This window comes from Ammodytes marinus, assembly GCF_949987685.1.
Source record: "Ammodytes marinus genome assembly, chromosome: 19".
Taxonomy (NCBI): Eukaryota; Metazoa; Chordata; class Actinopteri; order Uranoscopiformes; family Ammodytidae; genus Ammodytes; species Ammodytes marinus.
Window position 1 is genome coordinate 12874721 of NC_137223.1, and position 21374 is coordinate 12896094.

Below are 21374 nucleotides of genomic sequence, written 5' to 3' on the forward strand. Positions count from 1 at the left end.
CTACCCCACTCGCTGTTTTTGTAGATCGTAAGTTGATTATGTTTCTCTTGTAAATTTGGTAATCAATCTCACTAAAGGTTTCCTCTCAGCCAAGTGGAGATTAGGGGGTGACAAAAAATAGGTACGGTACGCATATTTTGTCACCCTCACCAACTTTTGACAGTGGCAATGTCTTAACAGCTATATAACATATACAATTCAGCACAACTCTCTGCTGATGAAGAACATGAGAAATGATAGAAAAGCTCAAGAACAACCACTAAATGGACTTTGCTTTTTTTTTATATACAATAAACACAATGTAACACACAATCATCCTAGATGCATTTATAAAATACAATAAATAAATAAATATCTATTCAAATTCAGATGTATTGCAGAAAATAAAGTATATGAAAAGCTAAGAGACAGCTAATTTTCACTTGTGAAGTTCACTCAGTAACCCATGTCTTTTTATGTAAATTTATTTCTTGTTCAGTTGACCAGTCTGCCACTTGCTGACAAAAACATGCAACAACAGGGCAATACCAATATAAATGCATTATATCTTCCACATCTTCAGCACACAATCTATTCTACAGACACCACTAACATGGTACAGGAAAAGTTAATGAATAACATAACAATACAGCTTTTAAGCAAATAAATTAACAAGTAAAGATTGCATGATCTACACAGAGACATTTTGCATATTATAATGGAGTTTTCACCATTAAAGTACTATAACTTTGTTATTGGATTAACAAATAAATCGGCACCAATTGAAGGCATACTATTTCATTCTGGAGAATGTTTGTTGACAAATCACTTTTTGTTGAAATCAGTCAATATTTCCTATACGTAGCCTATGTAGGCCTACTGTGTGTGCACTGAAAATAAATGATATGCAAATACACAGCCTAGGTAGATATTCACTGATACACACACAGCACTGGAGAAGTTTTACTACAGCAAGGATACCCTAGGGAGAAATCTAGTTTGGGTAACTATAAAGCTACTTAGAAAAAGTAATTGTTGGAAATCTTCAATGGATACAGTCCCCTACAAAAGTATTGGAATGGTGAGGCCAATTCCTTTATTTTTGCTGTAGACTGAAAACATTTGGGTTTGACACCAAAATATGAATATGAGACAATAGATTAACATTTCAGCTTTCAATTCCAGGTATTTACATCTGGATCTGATTCACAACTGAGAAGATATCATTATTTGTAAAGGAACACCACATTATTAGGTGAGCAAAAGTAATGTATTGGAACAGATAGACCTAAAATAAATTAAAATTAATAAGACTTAATATTTTGTCACAAATCCTTCGCTTGCAATGACTGCATCAAGCCTGTGACCCATAGACATCACAAAACATTTGCATTCTTCTTTTGTGATGGTTTTCCAGGCTTTCACCGCAGCCTCATTCAGTTGCTGTTTGTTTTGGAGGGTTTCCACCGAGTAGAGCGGTCTCCTCTTTAGCAGGTAAAATGCATGCTCTATGGTGTTTAAGTATGGAGATTGACTTGGCCAGTCTAAAACCTTCCATTTATTGCCCCTGATGATCTCCTTTGTTGTTTTTGCAGTTTTTTGGATCATTATCTTGCTGCATGATGGAGGATCTTCCTATCAGTTTGGTTGCATATTTCTTTAAATTGGCAGACAGAATGTTTCTGTAGACTTCTAAGTTCATTTTGCTGCTGACCAGCTTGAGAATTGTGAGTTTCTTTGTGAGCCAACTTTTTCCGGTCTGTTGTATTATTTATTTATTTTACAGTCTATGGTTGTATTACACTGTATTAGGCAACTGCTTTGTTATTTTATTGTGCAGCACCAGGCTGCTCACTTGGAACTCGCATTGGGACAGCTAACGCGCCAAATACATCTATAACGTGCTAAAATGCAGTAGAAAAGGGAAAAAACTCACTGTATTCTAGTGTTCGCCGTAGCTGTAACCACTATCTACAGTATGTATGGGGTCTCCTTGCCCTTACCCAATTGGGGAAACAGCGCCCCCAAAATCAGTGGCGAAAAATATATTACGTCCGCAGTGATAAGGACTACCAGAGAGAGAATGAATGGTAAAAGTTAAGAGAGATAGCCTACCACCCGCCGGAAAACAAAGGTGACATGAAGCCTAGCCTACAATTTGTAGCCTTTACCAGGGGTGAGAAGGTGAAAACCCCTGCGATATCATTATAGCCTGTGGAAATGTATTTGAACTGTCATTACCCTTAAAAACGTGTTAGATTTGAACGTAGGGTCGAGTAGGCTTTATCAAACGTCTAGACTCCGGCGTTTTAACAATTAACACAGTTTCGGGCATGTCATCATATCTTGATAACGGAAAGTTGAGTATTAGCAAATGTTTGAAAACAGTAGTTCCCTGACCGGGAATCGAACCCGGGCCGCGGCGGTGAGAGCGCCGAATCCTAACCACTAGACCACCAGGGAACGTTGTGTTGCCAGAAATAAAATAATTATTTTACTTTCTAAAAACACATATGTTGTTGAAAATATGTTACAATAATAGTTACCTCACTGGCATATTACGAACTCCGCTAAATTGAAAGAGCGTCAATCTTACCGACTGATTATCAAACTAATGCAAAGATACTGAGCTTGTGTTTTTTTACTATGTTTTTACAGAGCACATGAGACCACCAGAGGGCGCAGTGAGTGAAGAGGAGGCTTGATTGAACAATTAGCTGTTCATGCACCATAAGGATGCACGCAAGGTATGTCAGATGCAGCTACCTGTTTTTACACGAAATGTAACGTTTGAATACTGCGTCGTTGCTTAGAATCTTTTGGCGTCGGAGTTTGGTCCACGTTGCATTCGCGGGAATACCTCGCTAGCCTCCACACTTCTTTAAATATCCATTGCATCTCTTCCAGGTTGCTATTGTCCTGTAAACAAGGTGGCTAGCTAGCAAGCACGGTTAGCATCAGCTGTTTGGGTCAGCTGGGGGACTGGACGTTGTTTACTGCGCTTGTGTTGCCTGTGTTTGCTTAGACTTTGTGCAGCAGCGCAGACGGTTTTCGCATTAAAGCTGCGGCCGACAGGAAATCTGTGTTTTCTTACTGCTATATCATACCTCCAGGAGAGGCTGGTCCGGGGCATTGGACATTGGAGGAAATCACACCGAGCGTGCTCAGTGCTGACTGCTACACACTGAAGAAATGTAGCTAGGTGGGGTAACGCTTCAAATATAACCCTTTCTTCTGTGCTTTAGCTGCTCATCTGTTATACATACGCATCAATGCTACACGTGGATACAGTCCAGTTGTCTTTATTTTCTCTTCCTTTGGGGATGTGTAACATGCTTGCAATCGATTGCTTGGTTTTCGCCTAATCCACATGCTACTGCTAGCTGTGAGTGTAGCACGCGATGATCTTAATGTTTACTACACCAAACTGGATTCACTAAACTGATGCTGCTAATAATAGACGCTCTGCTGCTGCAAAGAAGCATAACACTCAGATTGAAACGCGTGTTTACTGTGGCGACATTTGAACTCGAAACAGATTTGTCTTTAGAACACATGGATGGTGCATTTGCTCATCCCGTTGATCAGCCTCTGCCAGCTGAAGAGCTGTGGCCTCACTAGCCTGACATGTTTATTATAGGATGCTTTCAGCGCCCTCCACTCAGGGCTGACAAGCCTCCTTCACCATCAGTTATTGGGCTTTTGCTGTTATGGTGAGTGTTGTTGGGTGAATGAGAAGGCAGCCTGCTAACCCCCCCTTCGCCTACCCCCCCCCCCCCCCTTTTTTTTTTGCAGGACAAGAAATAAACTGTGAGAGAGACCATCTTTCCAAATAGTGGTGTCTGCTGGATTGGATGCACTGTGTGGATGTTTGTATGGATGCGTTTGACTGCATGCAGATTTAGGAGCCTGGCCTGATGGAAAAGAGAGACAGGAAGCCGGGATATTTTGCCAGGTAAGGGACTCCGAGTGTCTGTGTGTTTGTCTTTTGTATCACTTGCATTTAATTTGGGTATTTTTTCATGCAGCAAAAAAACATTTTGCTTTTTTGTTTTATGTTTAAGACAAACAGGTTTCATACTTTTTATTGGTAGAAAAACCTCATTCAGAACAACAGAGGATTGTCTGCTTCTGCTATATATTATAGTGATGCACAGAAATCCTGTCACTGCATGTTTTTTTTAATCAATATTGTGAGTCTTGATACACAATGTTTCTTCATTGTTGCAGAGCAAATGCAGTGTCAGTTTTCTGCCCAAATATTTTTTTTAACAATATGTTAAAAAGCCATCTTAAATAACTGCCTAGTTACCAGATATCCCATTACCATGAAGTTCAATCAGTGATGTACGTCGACCTCTCAGTTCAGCGGGAGTTCCTTTAAGCAAACATGTGTTATGGTTGAAAGGAAGTATTTTGGCTGTTGTCATATGTATGTCACATCCTTGTCACTCGGCCCAGGAGTCACATGCTGCAGGGTAAAGTCCAAAATCTTTCTATGAGCAGGTCGTTCTCACTGCACTGCTTGTCAGAAGTGAGTGATGACTTGTTTTTTTCCATTGTGTGGCGCAGTCATTTGCACCTTGACATTCTGCCGTCAAGCTGCATCAACTAATTATTTATTGGAAATAAATAATTAGTGAATCTAAAACCTAAATCCCCTCTGTCAAGTCACCTGTATCTGAGCTGCACCCAGTTGATGTAGACTCCAGGTAATCCCTTTCATGCGTCAGAGTACTTGCCAGAATTGACCCTCAAATTGGATTTTTTTTGCAGCATTGTGAAACTGGATAGCAGGAAATGTGTGGGAAGAGGATCGTCACAGCTACGGTGCATATTTGTCCTTTTCTGACGTCTGCACAGATCATATTTAGTTTCTCTTACAGAGCAGAGTAAATGTAAATGATCAGTAAGTGGATATATGTGAAGGGCTGCTCTACTGTGTAATGTAGCTTGAATGTATCAAAAAATAGACAACCCACACTCCAGAATATAGTTCTTGGTCGCTTTCTTTTTTAGTATCCTTGCCTGACCTGTTACCTTAATAAACAGTACATCCACAGTGTGAGAAATAGGTTACACAACATAGGTTTGGCTTGCTGTATGCCTTAAAGTAAGTAAATGGTTTTAAAAATGAAATTTAATGGCCTAAGCTCAGCTGGAACAGCCACATGTTCCCAACTGGTTGAATGAGTTGATTAAGGGATTAGCAGCAGTCGCGTGATGAGTGTGCTGTCAATATATCAACCTAGTGAGGTACTGCACCTCAGCAGCCTAATGGGCTCTATTCTTTCTTATTATTGTATCAGGTTACTTGTTCAGCTGACAGCCTGGTACAAACCAAATTTGTCTTTGTGCTTTTCAACGATTCCATTTCATGTTGGAAATATAACATTACAGAGACAATGTGTTTTGTCACGGCATCGCGTTTCACTCGCTCTCTAATTATTCTGGGGGAGGGGCATTACATCTTAATGGGTTGAAGCAGGCCTTTAAGTGGAGGCAGAGGCGGCATTTTGTTTTCCTGCTAAAACAGTAGGAAAAACCAAAACAAAATGTGTGAGCATCAAATACAGTACGACGTGTGCACACCTCCGCTTATGTAGAGACCTATAGCCATACTGTGCCTGCATGAACAGTCGGTGACGGAAAATGTCAGGAAGTAAAATCATCCTTATCTCCCAAAACCCGCTACTGCTGTTACAACATGCAGCTCTCCTGCTAGTTGAATCATATGCTAGCTCGCTTCCTGACAAACCGAGCAAAGGCCACTGTGCAGTGTACACATGTCCAGTGCACTGCCAATAGCAGTTATTAACCCCTTACATGTGGTTACATTATTTTGACAACGGACAATAGCAAAGGTTCTCTCTAATAAAATTAAAATATGTATCAATAAATGTATCAAAATCAAGTAGAATACACAAAATAAATGCACGTAAGTATTCACTCCCCTGATAGGGCATGGGAAAATATATATCTAGAATATTAGTAGGAAAGGTTGACAAGTTAAAAGTTAAATATCTGGAGGATTTAGCTGCTGGTTAGGTAATTTCCTGCAATGTTTTGATGAAGAAAGCAATGTTCAAAACAAATCTACTACAAGGCTTCTGACAATTCCAAGACTGAATAAAGTGTGTACAACAGGATCAGGTAAAAAACATTGGAAAGTATGATTACAGCTCTTTTACCTGTAGATTTGTTGGTAAAATGTTTGTTGCAGTCCAGAACAATCTTGAAGGAAAACCTACCAGTGTCTCGTCTCCTATAAGTGAGATTAAGGAGATTGGTTTTCATGCAAAAAGGCCCGCAAACAACATATAAGTAAAACAGGAACATCCTCCAAACAACAATATTAATGAGTAAGACCTTATTGTTTACTGCGATACTGATTATCTGTTGCCTAGGCAACAGCCTCTCCTCCTCGGGCCCAAGCTCAAATAGGATACATATATTAATCTAGAATGTTTGTACATTAACATTGCACAATAAGCAAATTAAACCAAAACCATACACATACAACAGATGAAAACCACAAGGTAAAATAGAAAAAGAATGGTGCATATCTGAGTTTATGAATAAGAAAAAAAGATCAGCTATTGTTTAAAAAAAGCTTAATTATATACCTTTGGTTCATAGAGAGAAATTGTTGATTGGTATAAATCATGTGCTTAAATCAGCCAACTTTCTCATATAATTGAATGTCAGTTACATTCAAGCCATTGCCAAACGAGTTGACACATAGTTGATTAAGCCTATCAGCTTCACATAACTCTCTGTATTTCTCAGTATGGCAGTGTTTACTGGCGCAGGAGCTCAGAAAAATCTGAAGAATCTATGCATGGTCACCGAAGGCTTATCTCATGTAGATGTACTGACAATGTTGTTGTAATAACTTAGAATTATTCATAGGGCCAACAGAAGTCTTCCACTATAGCTTTAAGTCTCTGTTCACGAGCAGCGTCGGTTGTTGGCAATGTGAAAGCACAAATAAGCCTTGAAATAGAAGAGTAGGGGAGAGTGGCCTAAGTTGTGCATTTTGGAAGTTGTGCTACCCCTTGTTTCTAGAAAACCGTCGAAGAAATTGGAAATGTGACCACTGTAATGGGAAAATTAGGCAATCGTGATACGTTAATAGTAGCATTAGGTTTTATTTCAATCATACAGCAAGGATCTCCGCGGAGAGGTCACTAATACAGACACAGAGATTGTATGAGCAAGAGTGACCAATTCTTCCTTAAAACGTCATGTATTTAAGGAACATCTGCCCCCCAGGGGGGGAGGCGTCTAACAATGGTTCGAAGGGGAGACAGGTAGAGAGGCAGACAGTTCTAATGTACATAACTTAACCATGGGAGGAGTTTGGGCATAGGACAATAGAAGAACAGACAGAGTAATTGTGCATAAGTTAACCATAGGCGTGGCTGTCCGAGTGGTCGTTGGGCAATCTACATCTCAGTTTCAGTCACAAACAACATGCAATATATCCAATTACACTTATAAGTCTATATAAAACAATGGCTAAGTAAGCATTCCAATATCAGAGTCCAGATATATATTATATGCAAAATCTCCCACTACACCACATATTTAAGAAGAGCCATCCATTTGACTCATCCTGTAAAGAAGGGAGACACAAGGAATAAGATTTAAGCACATTTAAGCTCAAAAAACTGTGTTTTGCCTTTCAAAGTAAAATTTCCATGATCAAGGTTTTTTGATTACACGTGTCTGAACAATTATAGACAAGTTTGAAAACATTTGAGACATGTTTTAGTGCTTTGGTATGCTACATTTTGAGTCTATACAGTTAGCACGATGTCAGCCCTAAATTGCTGCATCATGCTTATTATCCAAATTTCTGGGATTGGGGTGACTTGTGCCAAAGGGCTTGGGTGAGTTATAAGTAAGTAAGTAAGTAAAATGTATTTATAAAAGCACATTTATGACAGTTTGCACTGTCCAAAGTGCTGTACATAGTGCATTCAGTAGGTAAGCAATGAAGGTAAAATAACAATAACCGAAATAAAAGACGTAAAGCCCATACATTCACATAAACACAGATAGTAGTGCAGAGGTAAGATAGTTAATGGGGAGGAAACACCAGGGTGTACATATGGGTTTTGAGCCTTGATTTAAAAGGCAGAAATGTAGGGGAATCACATTTGTCAGGTGGCAGTTGGTTCCACAAGCACGGAGCAACTAGTGCAAAGTACATTTCTGAGAGTTGTGCCAGTGGCATGGCTGTATACGCTGGTCACCAAAAGAAAGTGATTGTCTACAGTAGCTCAGAAGAGAGTGACATCTCAATTCCACTTAACGACACCACTGATGAGAGTTCAGATGGCCAGAAAGATGATGATGGTGACTTTGTCATTGTGAGCTTTGCAGGTAAAACCATTAGATCTGCTAGGCCTTGTTTAAGAAAATTGTCCTTCAATCTTTGTCAACTATTTACTTTATTTACTTTAAATACACCTTAAATAAGTGATTGTCTAATGGATTTGTCTTGCATTACAGTTTATGAGATATATATCAATGGCACAATTCACCCCATGGTATTCTCTCCAATCGCACAACTTACACCACATCGGGGGCAAGTTGTGCATCAAGACAACTTTTTTTCCGAAAGCTATATTTTTTCAACAGTTTATTCCAGATTCAAAGTTTTTATTGCCAGGGATGCACAACACCCTGAAATATATGTACATATTTGAGTTGGAGACTTTACTGTCAATGCCTTACTTTAAAGTCACTTTGAGTGAAAAGTTGCACAACTTAGGCCACTCTCCCCTATAGGATATTGTTTTTGTTATTTTTCTTGTATTTTATTCTATACATACTCAGTATGTGCTGGGAGTGGATAAACTGGTTACAAACTGAAAGCTAGAGACGAGAGGGGTAGGATAAAAATGACAAGACGAGTGTGAGAGTGATTAGCATATTCTGCAGAATGCCCCTGGCGAAACGGACAGTGCAGTTGAGAGCGTGTCTGCAAATTCTTGAGTTCACTATACCAGCTGTGTGTGCATCAGTTTAGAGTGGTAGAGTGACTCGAGGCTGTGAGACAGGTCTGAACTCTGTCTGTCTGCAGCCTTATCGACCCGCTCTTATCTTTCCATTAAGGCACTTGAACACTTAAAGCGCTTGCCTTCTCGTTTTTTTATTTATTCTTCATTTCCGAGGGGCTCTGCAGGGCAAATCTACCCTATCACTCAATGCCCATGATAACCCAATTTGGTCTTATCTTTTCTTAATGTACTGATATCCTCACTGAAAGTTTCAGCGGGGTGTCTTTAAGTGCACCGCTAACCCTTGGGGGGTTTTCTGCACTGCAGCGTCCCTCCCCCTTACTGAACCCCAACAGGGCCTGGAGATGCCATTACAGCATTCCCGGGCCGTACCTATAAATGATTAAACGGGGGGAACGGTATGTAAGAGAGGAAAGAACAGCAAGTAAACATAAAGACACACTTAAAGCTCAGCTGATCTTTTAAAGCAGTAAACGACTGAGCAAGTGGCTTAGAGGATGTGACGTGATTTCAGATATGTGGCCCAGACTTCGCTGGTTATGAAGGAATTCAAAAAGTTTATCTAGAGAAAGTTGATGAGGAGGATTATTAACTTGTCTCTTAACACTTTGAAGGCCAATCCACCACCATCATTTACCTCATAAATTATTGTCTCATTTCAACTTGAACCCTGGCACTGTTGGATGGGTTTAGGCTTTCCTGATTGGACAGATCCCAGTGTTTCAGGGTAAATGGAGCCATGTCTGTCTGACAGGTTGTTCTAGTTCTGGATCGCTGCTGGTCTATGTCCTCTTTCACTGCTTTTATACATACTGCTGCACAATAAAAACGGTAGAAGTTCCAATCCTAGACGGCCTCTGAAGTTTTCAAATGACTCGGCCATAGTGAGCCTGAAAACTGCCATTGTGAAACTAATCATAACCAAGGCTTAAAATAACAGTATGTGTGTATATTCTAGAATGAAGCCCTACATTTATCATTGGCCATTGTGAAGGGGTTAGTTACATTATTTTAAATGTTTGTTTTCAATAAATGTTTTATCCTGAAAAGGTCGTCAGGTATGGCATTAAAATGTTTCAACTATATGGCTGTGGACATAGAGAGTTGAGTTGAGTCTGTTAGAACAAAGGTGACCATATTTTACTTAATTAGTAGATGTGAATAATTTGTGCGTCTCCCCCGGCTCAATCCCAATAGGCTGAAGAGGCGGAGACAGCTCAAGCAGAGCCAATCAGACAAGGCTGTGAACGAGCAGAACCCGGTCATCATCTCCTGTCCAGACATCCCTAATGATGGCGACCCCAAAGAGAAGACAGACCCGCAGATAATAGCGGCAACGCCATCTGCAGGCTCAGGTAAAGCCTGCATTAGGACCTCACAGAGGAGTGAAAGAGCTGGCTTTTTCAGCCTTATCTCATACTTAAGATAAACAATCATTTAAACGCATATAATTCAGAGATTTTGCACCATTAAATAGCATTCATGTATGTTATTTAATGCAATCTGCATTTTTCAGTTTATCATCAATGCCACCTCCAGAACTGGTACCACTCTGTGCTGGGTACTTCTGGTGTAAATAGTATTTGTTGGTAATCTGACTATTTTGAGTTTTAAACTAAAGGCACACCAGGGCAAAATCAAGTTTATTGTTTTTGTAAACATTAACTGTTGCTTCCCTCTGTATATTCCCAAGCAATATGTCAACAGAGTGGTATTACTGTCAATGTCAATTTGTATTCCCCTTCCTCTGTGATTTGAAATGACAATTACCCAACGGATGTGCTGCACAAGGGTCTTCTGTTTTGGCAAACCTCAGCAGTTTTAAACGGGAAGTTGCATAACCTTTATCCTGTACTGTTTTACAGTTTGAGATTACTTTCAAGGCGCTGTATTTGCAAAACTTGGGACCACTAGGAGTTGATGGTACTTTTAAAATCGCAATGGAAATACTATGATGCCCTTAAACTTAAAATCCTAGTTGAGAAAGTAGCATTTCTGCCAATGGTATGACTCTGAAAGTTTGAAAAATAAATATATATATTTTTTTTAAATATCGTAAAAAAAGTGCTGAAATTAAATGATAATAATTTGATGTCAACTTTTTGTAATATTAGGCTTCATATTAATCCAACAATAAAGTTAATCTAACCGACAATAAAAATGTAAGGTATTACTAATAAGACTCCCGAGTGATGTGCAGTTTTAATACGTGCTTTAAAATTGGTGTTCTACCGTTTGCCTTCATTGAATGCCGCAATATGAGCATTGTTTCTCGCTATCATCAGGACTGGGTTTGCATGTAGCGTAAATCATCAACTCCTTTATATTGAACTTGATAATGGACTCTTGTCACATGTATACAGTCTATGGTTGCAGTGTAGCAGCCAGCTGTGTAAACTCTGCAACTGTACAGCATTGTTAACTGGAGCCTTTCAAATCAAATATGACATATCAACCATCCCTTACCAACCCCCTTAAGGTTATATGTCCAAAGCCTGCAATGCTTCATAGAATATTACCTTATGACCAGTATTAATCCGGTGAATAAACAACAGTGTTCACAAAGAGCAGATGCAGTCGGGGTTTGGCCCTCCAATGCTTAGTCATACTCTCTGTTTACCACGGAGGAGGCAGTGGTGTAACGCCTCAGCCAGGGAGTGCTACGCTAATAGCTTCTGTGTTCTTGGCCAGGAGAAAGTGCTGACTGTGGGCCTGTGTCTACTACAATGGTCAGATTGTTTGTGTAGTTTAACTGCTTCAGCATGTACAGGGCAGTGCTTTAAAGCCTGGATAATGACAAACCAGTACTGGTACTACTGACTGAAGAGGCCATTGACCACAGGATATTTAGAAGATCATCTTTGTACATCCGATGCTGTTTTCATTTCCACTGTTTGTTGGGAGGGACTTAAAGTTGCTGGGTTATTTGCAATATTTTCTATATGGATAGCATGTTAACATATATTAATCTCTACCAAGAATAACTGTTTTGTTTTCCATTGTCCTCAGTCTGCAAACTCCTTTTGTCATATTCTGTTTTCCTCTTAGATGACAGCTGTAAAAGTGACAATGCTGCGAAGAAGAAGGAGAAGAAGAGGCCACCTGGGACAGTGGAGTTCATTGTGAGCAAAAGTGCAGAGATGACATATTTAAATTAAAGGTGAAGTCATCAACTCTGGAGAATGCTTTTTTTCCAAAATCAGTGAATATCTCCTTGTGATCCGCTACAAAGCCTATAGGCTCTATAAACGGGCATGAGGCAAGCTATGGTGGGACACCTTTTTTTACATGCCAGTTTACAGAGCATTGGATGTAAGTTAAGTTACTTTATTAGTTACTTTATTAAGTTAAGTTAAGTTACTTTATTAGTCAATGGTTGGTTACATTGAAAGTTGTCTTTTCGCATATCCCCTCTCAAGTTACCACACTTCGGAGGGGGTCAGAGCGCAGGGTCAGCCGCAGTACAGCGCCCCTGGAGCAGTTTGGGGTTAAGTGTCTTGCTCAAGTACACAATGGTAGAGATGGTGGGCACCGTAGACGTAATACCAGCCTCTGCTAGTTTTACAACTAACACCCTCCTGTCCGGTGCCGGGGATCGAACCAGCGACCTCACGGTTACTGGTCGGCCACCTTTCCTCTAGGCCATCTTACCACCCCCGGCGGAGGGGGTGGTAAGACCATAATAACACTGGATTTTTTTTCATACGGACAGGTAGTGAGTCAAGAGGAGATATTAAATTATTTTGACAAAAAGGGACTTTGACAACACGCGTTCTCCAGAATCGCTGACTACACCTTTAACACACGGACCTGTGAGCAGAGAGGTTTCAGTTTGCGTCACGTTTCATGTCTTGGTTACAGGTGGGACCAAATGATTCACTCAACAGCATCGCACTAAAGTTCAATGTCACCCCAAACAAACTGGTCCAGCTCAACAAGCTTTACTCTCGCAGCGTCTACCCTGGTCAGGTGAGTCACTCCAGCCACCGCGTCTGACCTGCTGACCATTTGCTGTCCATCATCATCATCATCATCATCATCATCATCATCATCATCATCATCATTATTATTATTATTACAGAAGCTGTTTGTCCCTGACGTGAGCCAGACAGAAGAAGAGCCAAAGTCTTCTACCTGTTCATCAGATCCCTCCTTCACAAATGGTGTGTCAGAGAACGCCTCCCATGTGAGTATAATAGGATGTATTATGTTGTCTTAGAGTGTGTGGTGTGTTACACAGTATTACCAATTGCATTGTCTATGTGTGTAACATTGTAGACTAGAATAGTTTTTACAATAGAAGGGTATTTAAAGCTATGGTGCATAACTTCTGTTGCCCCCATGAGGAATTGCAAGGAATTACAACAGCACTGTCTGTGCTTCTACATTAGGTAAGCCAAGCGATTATGCATGGATTGTATGCCTTCTGCAATATATCCAGGTTTTTCAACAATCAACAACTGAAACATTTCTTGGACGCTTCAATGGATTTTTCTGAGCTCTGCGCCAGTGTTGTGTGGTGACACCAGTTTGTAAAAGCTGCCACACTGAGAAAAACAGAGTTTTGTGGAGCTGATAGGCTTAATGAACTTAGTGTCAACTCGTTTGGCGATGGCGTGAATGTAACCGACATTCATTTGTAGAAAAACATTACACACTATAGCTTTAATGTACCAGCATTGGGCAATTATTTTATAAAGTGTTAACAGATGTCTTATTCTGGGGGCCACCTGGTCATTACAATCTTTATAACAAGCTGTATTCAATGCCAGGGTAATATTCAGTTCTCTGAACTTCCTGCAGGATGGCTTTTCAAACCGCACGTCAGCAAATTCCATCCGTCGCGAGCTCTCCCCAAACTCTGAGGACGACAGCCCGGCAACGGTCAAGTTCATCAAGATGAGCTGCAAATACTTTACTGACGGCATGGTGAGAAACCTGGTCCACATTTTATATCCTTAATCTTTCTACAAATCCACATTGTTAAGCGTGTGTGTGTGTGTGTCTCATGTTAGTTCATTCAAGTTGTATCCAACTTGACCTGGATGCCATGTGTCTATGTGTGTTATTTTTGTTGCTGTAGGGAGTGGTGGGAGGCGTGCTGATCGTGACCCCCAACAACATCATGTTCGACCCCCATAAGTCTGACCCGCTGGTGATCGAGAATGGCTGTGAGGAGTATGGCCTGATCTGTCCCATGGAGGAGGTGGTCTCTGTGGCACTGTATGACGACGTGTCGCGCATGAAGCTCAAAGATGCCCCGCCCTCGTAAGAGCCGCCAACCGCCGCGCTTTCCTTACGTCCCTCTTTAGTAACTGAACTCCTTCCACTCCTCAGCTCTGGTTCCTCTTTTCTGTTTCTGTTTACTTGGTTCTTGTCAAGAATAAAGCCGTTTGTACTTTGTACAAAGCACTTTCGATTGTCAGGACTTTTCACATTTGCCTCTTTACCACATCCCTTTGTTTGATCTACGAAGCACTTTTGTTTAGTTCTGGGTTAAAGGCGGAGTCAACGATTCTAGAGAAAACGCGTCAAAATCACTGAATATCTACTCATGATCCAGCATGTAGCTAGCTACGGTGGGCCCCTTTTGTTTACATACCCTTTGTCAACATAACAGTTTATAGAGTCTAGGGTTTTTTTCAGCACACACACAGCACGGACAGGTAGCGGATCACAGGAGATATTCACTGATTTTGATTAAAAAAAAGTGATTTTGACAACGAGCGTTCTCTAGAATCGCTGACTCCAACTTTTAAAAGCCTCAATTTAATATTTTTGATTAATTTGCTGTTTTTACATCACGTTTCATTTTGTTCTTTAAGTTTTGTATCATTTATAATTTCTGTTGGACTTTCTTTTTTTCTTTTGTTCTTTTTTCCCCTTTTTCTTTTTCAATCCTGGTTTGCGGTGTGGTATATGTGGCTCGCTCCGGTGACCCCACAGAGACCTACCCGAGGATTTGTGTCCTGTGTACAGGCCCGGCGAGTGGGAGCAGCTGCCGTCCGAGCGAGATCTCAACCCCTTCAGCCGCTATGAAGCTCTCGATCCCAAGCGGCCAATCATCTTGGACGACATCGAATCAACCCTCTCAGAGACCGGTAACGTCCTGTCATCTAGTGTCCACAAGTGTTGTGAACCATGCAGAGCCAAAGCCCCAAAGTGATCTCCAGCAATTTATTAATTTAATTCCAAATGGTTTGATTTCTTGGTTACACCTTTTTGTTGTTGTTGATTTAACAACTATGTATATCTGTTTAAATGGGGGGTGGGTTAAGCGGCTGCATATTGAAGGAAAGTGCCTCATGAATGATCAAATTCAGCTCTAAAATTGAAGTTTCATTTTAATTACTGTTAATGAGAATTGAGTATGAAATATAGGTGAAACCATTATTTATTTAAAAAAAATTGTGTCTTTTGACAGACAATCTTGATCATGATTTAATTGTTAAGGTAATTTTGTGAGAAAAATGCTTCACTGGTTCCTGCTTCTCATATATGTGAATATTTCTTGGTAAATTTGGTTCCCTTTTTGGATTTTGGACTGTTGGTAGGGTAACTGTGTTTTTTTTAAATCTGAAGATTGATATATTGAAACTGTGTTGATATTGAACATCTTCTGAATACCAGGGAGCACAGAGAAGTCTCCGTCGGACGAAGGATTCACAGAACTGGAGCCCACCGTCAACATGACCTCCGAAGAGGCTGAGGGCACGTCCGCCAAAACCCCAAGTGTTGCCGGCGTCGACCCACGGGAACAGGAGCCGGGCTGCCTGGAGGTGGGAGCCTTCCAGGACAAGTCGCTGCCCGGTCCGACTAAAGGGAAGCTGGACGAGGAGGAGGACGAGGGCTTAGCTCAGAACAGCTCCATCGAGGACGGGGAGTCCATACAATCCTCCTCTGAGACTGACAAACGTGGGGATAAATCTGCATGCCAAGAGGTCACTGAAACCAAAGACATGAAACCTAAAGGGACAGAGGAGCTGCTAAATGGTGCACATGATAAAATAATCGGCGCACAAGTGGACCAAAAATTCCTGAGCCTGAGGGAGGTTGTGGAGGTTCGTGGTAACTCTACTCCTATAAGGCGAAGCCCAGTCGCACCAGCGGGCGGCGCTGAACTCAGTGAGGAGGAGAGACACAGGAAAAGCTACCAGGCAGAGGTGAAGTCGTGGCTGCTTGAGAAGATGCAGGCTCCAATAGAAGGTAGGAACTATGACCTACATAATAAACCTATTGGCACATTGTATTGTTTTTACTGTTGTACTTATTGGACATTTTACATGGTAAATGTCAGAAATTTTTTTCTCTCCCTGACGTGTCCCCAGGTCCTAGAATGAAACTTTAGCATTAAACCGACCAGGCTCCCTTTTTCTCTGTCTCTCTGCAGACATGCTTTTGCCAACAGAGGAGAGGAGTAAAAACCCACCAATGTTCCTGTGCTTCAAAGTGGGAAAGCCAATGAGGAAGTCCTTCGCCTCCGGGTTGAGCCCTAGTCCCGCCCACTCGTTTGGAGGTCGGGGGAAACAGCCGGAGTACTGGTTTGCTGTGCCACAAGAACGGTGAGAGGATGACGAGCTCTTACATTAAGAACACTCAGTGCTTTGTCATGGGGATTTGAAAAAGAGAGAACTGCAATGGGTGTCGGCAAGCAAAGTGCTTTTTTTTGTTTTTCTAATCCACTATATATTTTGTGTTTGTTTGTGTGTGCGTTTTCCAGGGTGGACCATCTGTATGCATTTTTTGTCCAGTGGTCTCCAGATGTGTACGGGAAGGAGGCCAGAGAGCAGGGCTTTGTAGTGGTGGAGAAAGATGAGCTGGACATGATAGATAACTTCTTCAGTGAGCCTGCGTCCTGCAGCTGGGAGGTAAGCTCAGTCGTCACCTCCCCTCTGTTTGCATCACAGAATAAAACCTATTGCAACAGTTACTTTGGTTTGAGACCTTCAGTAGATTTTTATTTAAAGGTGGAGTCAGTCGATTCTGGAGAATGCTTGTTGTCAAAGTAATTTCTTTTAAAAATCGGTGAACATTTCCTAATAATAATAATAATAATAATCCACTACTACCTGTCCGTACTGTATCCGCTGAGAAAAAAATCTGGTGTTAATACAAAGCATGGGCTCTGTAAACTGGTATTTAAACAAAGGGTTTGTAAAGGGTTTGGGGCGGCAGTGGCAAAGTGGGTAGGGAGTTTGCCTCTGGTGTGCAGGGTCGGAGGTTCGATCCCCCGCCTACCTGCCACATGTCGAAGTGTCCCTGGGCAAGACATTGAACCCCAAATTGCTCCCGATAGTTAGCTTGCACCCTGCGTGGTAGCTGCTGCTATCGGTGTATGAATGTGTGTGTGATTAGGTGAATGTGTACAAAACAATGTAAAGCGCTTTGAGTCTGTGAAAAACCAGGGAAAAGCGCTATATAAGTGGAATCCATTTACCATTTTAAACAAAAGTGGCCCACTGTAGGTAGCAACATGCCTTTTTACAGAGTCTAGGCTGTGTATTAAAACCAGATTTTATTTTCAGTGCACACTAGTACGGACAGGTAGCAGATCATGACTATAGATATTCACTGATTTTGACATAAAGTGCTTTTGACAACAAGCGTTCTCAAGAATATATGCCGGATGCCAAATTTTGAACAGACGATGGCCTCTCTGTCTTTGATTCCTATTTGACTTGCTTTAATGCTTGTTTTGCTCCTAGATCATCACCATAGATGAGGCTAAACGTAGGCAGAGTTTCAGCAGCTGTGACGGAGAATTGTCTACGGATGCGCTGCCCGTTCTCGGTGACGGCAGTGACCTGCTGCAGGACACACACACCGAGAAGGTAACTTTTACATTTAAACCAGATTCTTGAAGCTTACCCACATTGTGACAAGAAAGTGATTTGAAATTTGGGGAAGAAATCATCATGCCTTTTATATTCTGATGTTGTGTTTGCCCCCCAGCTTGGCTGTCGCCTGCCAGCCCGTGTGCAGGGTTACCTCTGGAGACTGGCCTACAGCACTGAGAAGCACGGGACCAGCCTGAAGACTCTGTACAGGAGCCTGGCAAATGTGGACAGTCCTGTACTGCTGGTCATCAAAGACATGGATAACCAGGTAGATTTTAGGGTCTGATTTCTATTCGTAAATGGTATGGTTAAAATACTCAGGGGCTGGATACTTATTTTATTAGCTAAGTCACACCTCCCGAGAGCAGCCCATGGGGTTTTGGATGTTCATGGAGTTACAGCCCTGTGTATTATCTAAAAAAAAAAATCGTACTTTCCGACTCCTTGTGGTAATATGAAAAAATACTCTGATAGACAATACGACCTCAGATTTACTATAGCTGTGAAAATTCACATGGGGCTTTTACCAACAAGTTAAAACCATTTCAGCCTGTCTATGACTATTTTTTTTCTTTTAATGTACTTTGCCTCTTCTTGTTGCAGATATTTGGGGCGTTCTCGACTGATCCGTTCCGAGTGAGTGAATACTGCTACGGCACAGGAGAGACATTCCTCTACAGCTTCTGTCCCGAGATCAAGGTTCGTACTGAGGCACTTTAGTTTGGGTGATTGGCTTTATTCCACAAACAACAATACCAAGCATTGTTTGCGCTGTATTTTCAGGTGTACCGCTGGACGGGGGAGAATTCCTACTTTGTGAAGGGCAATACAGATTCTCTGCAGATGGGAGGAGGAGGGTGAGTAGATCAACCAGCTGCACTGTAAAATTCCTAGTGAGTTTAAAGGGGCTGTCAGCAATTTGGAGAATGCCTTTTTTTCAAAATAGGTGAATATCTCCCCACAATCTGCAACCTGTCTGTTATGTGTGCTGGGAAAAAAATCCAGTGCTAATACTCAGCCTAGGCTCTGTAAATGGGTATGCAAACAAAGGGGGGTCATCTTGGCTAGCAACAGGCCTGTTTATGGAGCCTAGGCTGTGTATAAACACTGAATTTTTTTTCCCACCGCTTACACAGTATGTACAGGTAACGGATAGTGAGGAGATATTCACTGATTTGGACAACATCGGTTTTCCAGAATTGCTGACTCCACCTTTTTTAATGCGTTTAAGTACACCAGTCTTCTAACCTTTTCATCCCCTTCCTCCACAGAGGTCAGCTGGGTCTGTGGCTGGACGCCGAGTTGTACCGGGGCACCACCACTAAATGCTCCACCTTCAACAACCAGCCACTTTCTGCCCAGCAAGACTTCAGGATCCACAGTTTGGAGGTGTGGAGCTTCGAGTAGCCTCCCCTGCTCCAGCTACTTCTACATTCACACCCTCCCCCTTCCCAAGTCCTAATACGCACCCCTGGGAGGGCAAACTACCCCACAATGAAACTTAATGGTGTGCGAGAGAGGACGGAGAGCGCGTTGTTACGTTGCCTCAAAACAGAACGTGAAGTCTTCTGTAGCCCGTTCTTAGAGGTGGGTTTGACCCGCAGGTAAGGTTGGCCAGTTTATGTCTGGGTCATCGTTCCTTAAAAGGTGGGGAGTGTGAAGAAAATGTTGTTTCTCTCAGTTCATTGGCTGCTTAAGACACCTGTCAACGCCTCCAGCTTCCCCAGCATGCAGACTGCCTAACCACCTTAAGCATATGTGGAGAGAGTGAAGAGGAAGGCCCCTGGTGTAACTGTTGAGCTAAAACACCCATAAAAGAGCGGATTTTGAACTGTGTATGAAAGAACAAGGTATCCCATAATGCCATAAATGTGTTTGTCCAGAGTTCATGGTTGATATTAGTATGTTTAGGAATGTGCAAGGATTATGGATTGAAGAGATTTCGTAATGGTCTTTTCCTTTTTTTATTTAATTTTTTTTTTATATATGACTCAATGAATTTCAAACTTCAAGAAGGAAGGACGGAATAGCCAGGGGGACCTTTTTGTATCCTCCACTGTTGAATTAAGTTTCAAATAAATATTTTTTAATTGTTTACAATGGAAGAGTTGCACTTCCCCCGAATGGCCGTGAACTGAATGAGCACGTTCCATTGAATTTCCTCATCATAAGGTTTTCATTTTTCCCTGTATAATCCAGAATACGGTTTTTAAAGCCAGGAAGTGTTTGCAATGACTGAACATGTTGTATTTTTAATTTCATATATGTTGTGAGTTAATTATATTTTATAAGATATTTTAGATATTTTATTTGTAAAGTTTATTTTTTACAAAGAATGCTCAATTTTGTTTTTCTTATTTTCTTATTATTTTTTAAAGGTTGTACTTTTATAGAAAGTTGCGTTAATTATTTCTCTATCTGTTTGGAGGACCCAGCACTAGAAATGACTATTGTCAGTATTGTATTCATATCACGGCAGGTCATTTTTCATTCAACTCTTTATCTTTCCTTTGTGGCTGAGAGTCAACGCCACTAGAAGTTTATCATGATGCCACTTGAGCAATCATTTGATGCTGTATTCTGGCCTGTCTCAGTGGGGTTAGCGTTCCATCAATTTATAATTGTCGGTGACTATTGATCACCACTACATGAGGGAATCTAACTGTCCAACCACTGGTTAGTCGGCCAGTGCTTTACTTAGAAATGGGAGTTAAAAAAGGGATAAACAGTTTTTGCACTCTGGTATGCCACTAACTAAACATTCAGATCTACTAACAGAAAACGAATATCTGCCACAGGCTTTGTAGTGCATGAATATGCAATACTGCACATGTCTGGCACCACTGTTGTTCAGAAATAATCGACCAATAATCTTTCCACTATTGCTCTTATCGCATCTTGTGAAAATGAGCTCTTTGTCGTCTTCAGCTGGTGTTGTAACTGTGAATGCTCCGAGTATTATTTCCTGTGAATCAAAATCTGCTGTGGTCTGTGATATATCACTAAGGATCTATTTATTGTGTTGTTATTGCAACCACATTTAAACCTTAATAAATATTAAATACATATAGCATCACGTGTTGTGTTGTTTGTGTCCACGTTTTATTGCCACATACATTTCTCCTTTTTTTTCTATTAGCTTCTGTGAAATGTGTAATTAAGTTTACTGTGAGGAACTGATGAAGGGGAAGTTGTCCCCCTCGAGGATCAGATATTGGTAAGATGAAACGCTCAATGTGATCATTTCTTTTTAGCAATGAGTCCCTTCAGGTCTGACCGAATTAAAAAAGCTGACTAGCAGGGTTTTTTGTGTGACTTTGAAGTAAATGTTTTATCACAGATGTTAAATGGCACAAGAAGTTTCTGTTTTTAGATTGCATTTCTTTTCAATTTGTTCACATGAATAATGAAGGATTTGCATACCATCAGGCTGAAACCACAACTGCAAATAGTTTATCTCACTAATGGTTGTCGGAGGTGAACATCAGAACAGCGCCCTCTAGGGGGTCACACAGTCTGATGGGTC

The 21374-nt window shown here is 41.1% G+C and overlaps 1 protein-coding gene across 3 annotated transcripts; it reads left to right on the forward strand.

The window, feature by feature from the left end:
• The first annotated feature begins 2689 nt into the window (after nt 1-2689).
• On the forward strand, nt 2690-19855 carry ncoa7b (nuclear receptor coactivator 7b). Of its 3 annotated transcripts, none has more exons than XM_080047605.1 (17): nt 2690-2726; nt 3775-3934; nt 10209-10366; nt 12060-12133; nt 12873-12980; nt 13093-13197; nt 13815-13940; nt 14095-14279; nt 14958-15112; nt 15642-16217; nt 16402-16573; nt 16732-16879; nt 17717-17842; nt 17964-18116; nt 18452-18547; nt 18632-18705; nt 19120-19855. In XM_080047605.1, the coding sequence occupies exons 2-17, from the start codon at nt 3897-3899 to the stop codon at nt 19253-19255; spliced, it is 2430 nt and encodes an 809-aa protein (XP_079903731.1). In that variant the 5' UTR covers nt 2690-2726; nt 3775-3896; the 3' UTR covers nt 19256-19855. The 3 variants fall into 3 exon arrangements, with proteins under 3 accessions (XP_079903731.1, XP_079903730.1, XP_079903732.1); XM_080047604.1 differs by lacking the exon at nt 2690-2726 and adding an exon at nt 3054-3181; XM_080047606.1 differs by lacking the exon at nt 2690-2726 and adding an exon at nt 3261-3364.
• The last annotated feature ends 1519 nt before the right edge of the window (nt 19856-21374 follow it).

What these genes read in the sequence shown, in the direction of transcription:
- ncoa7b (XM_080047605.1), top strand. Translation starts at nt 3,897, where the DNA reads ATGGAAAAGAGAGACAGGAAGCCGGGATATTTTGCCAG. An exon ending in AACGCCATCTGCAGGCTCAG is followed by an intron (nt 10,367 to 12,059) that starts GTAAAGCCTGCA and finishes TTTTCCTCTTAG; the next exon opens with ATGACAGCTGTAAAAGTGAC. An exon ending in TCAAAGACATGGATAACCAG is followed by an intron (nt 18,117 to 18,451) that starts GTAGATTTTAGG and finishes TTCTTGTTGCAG; the next exon opens with ATATTTGGGGCGTTCTCGAC.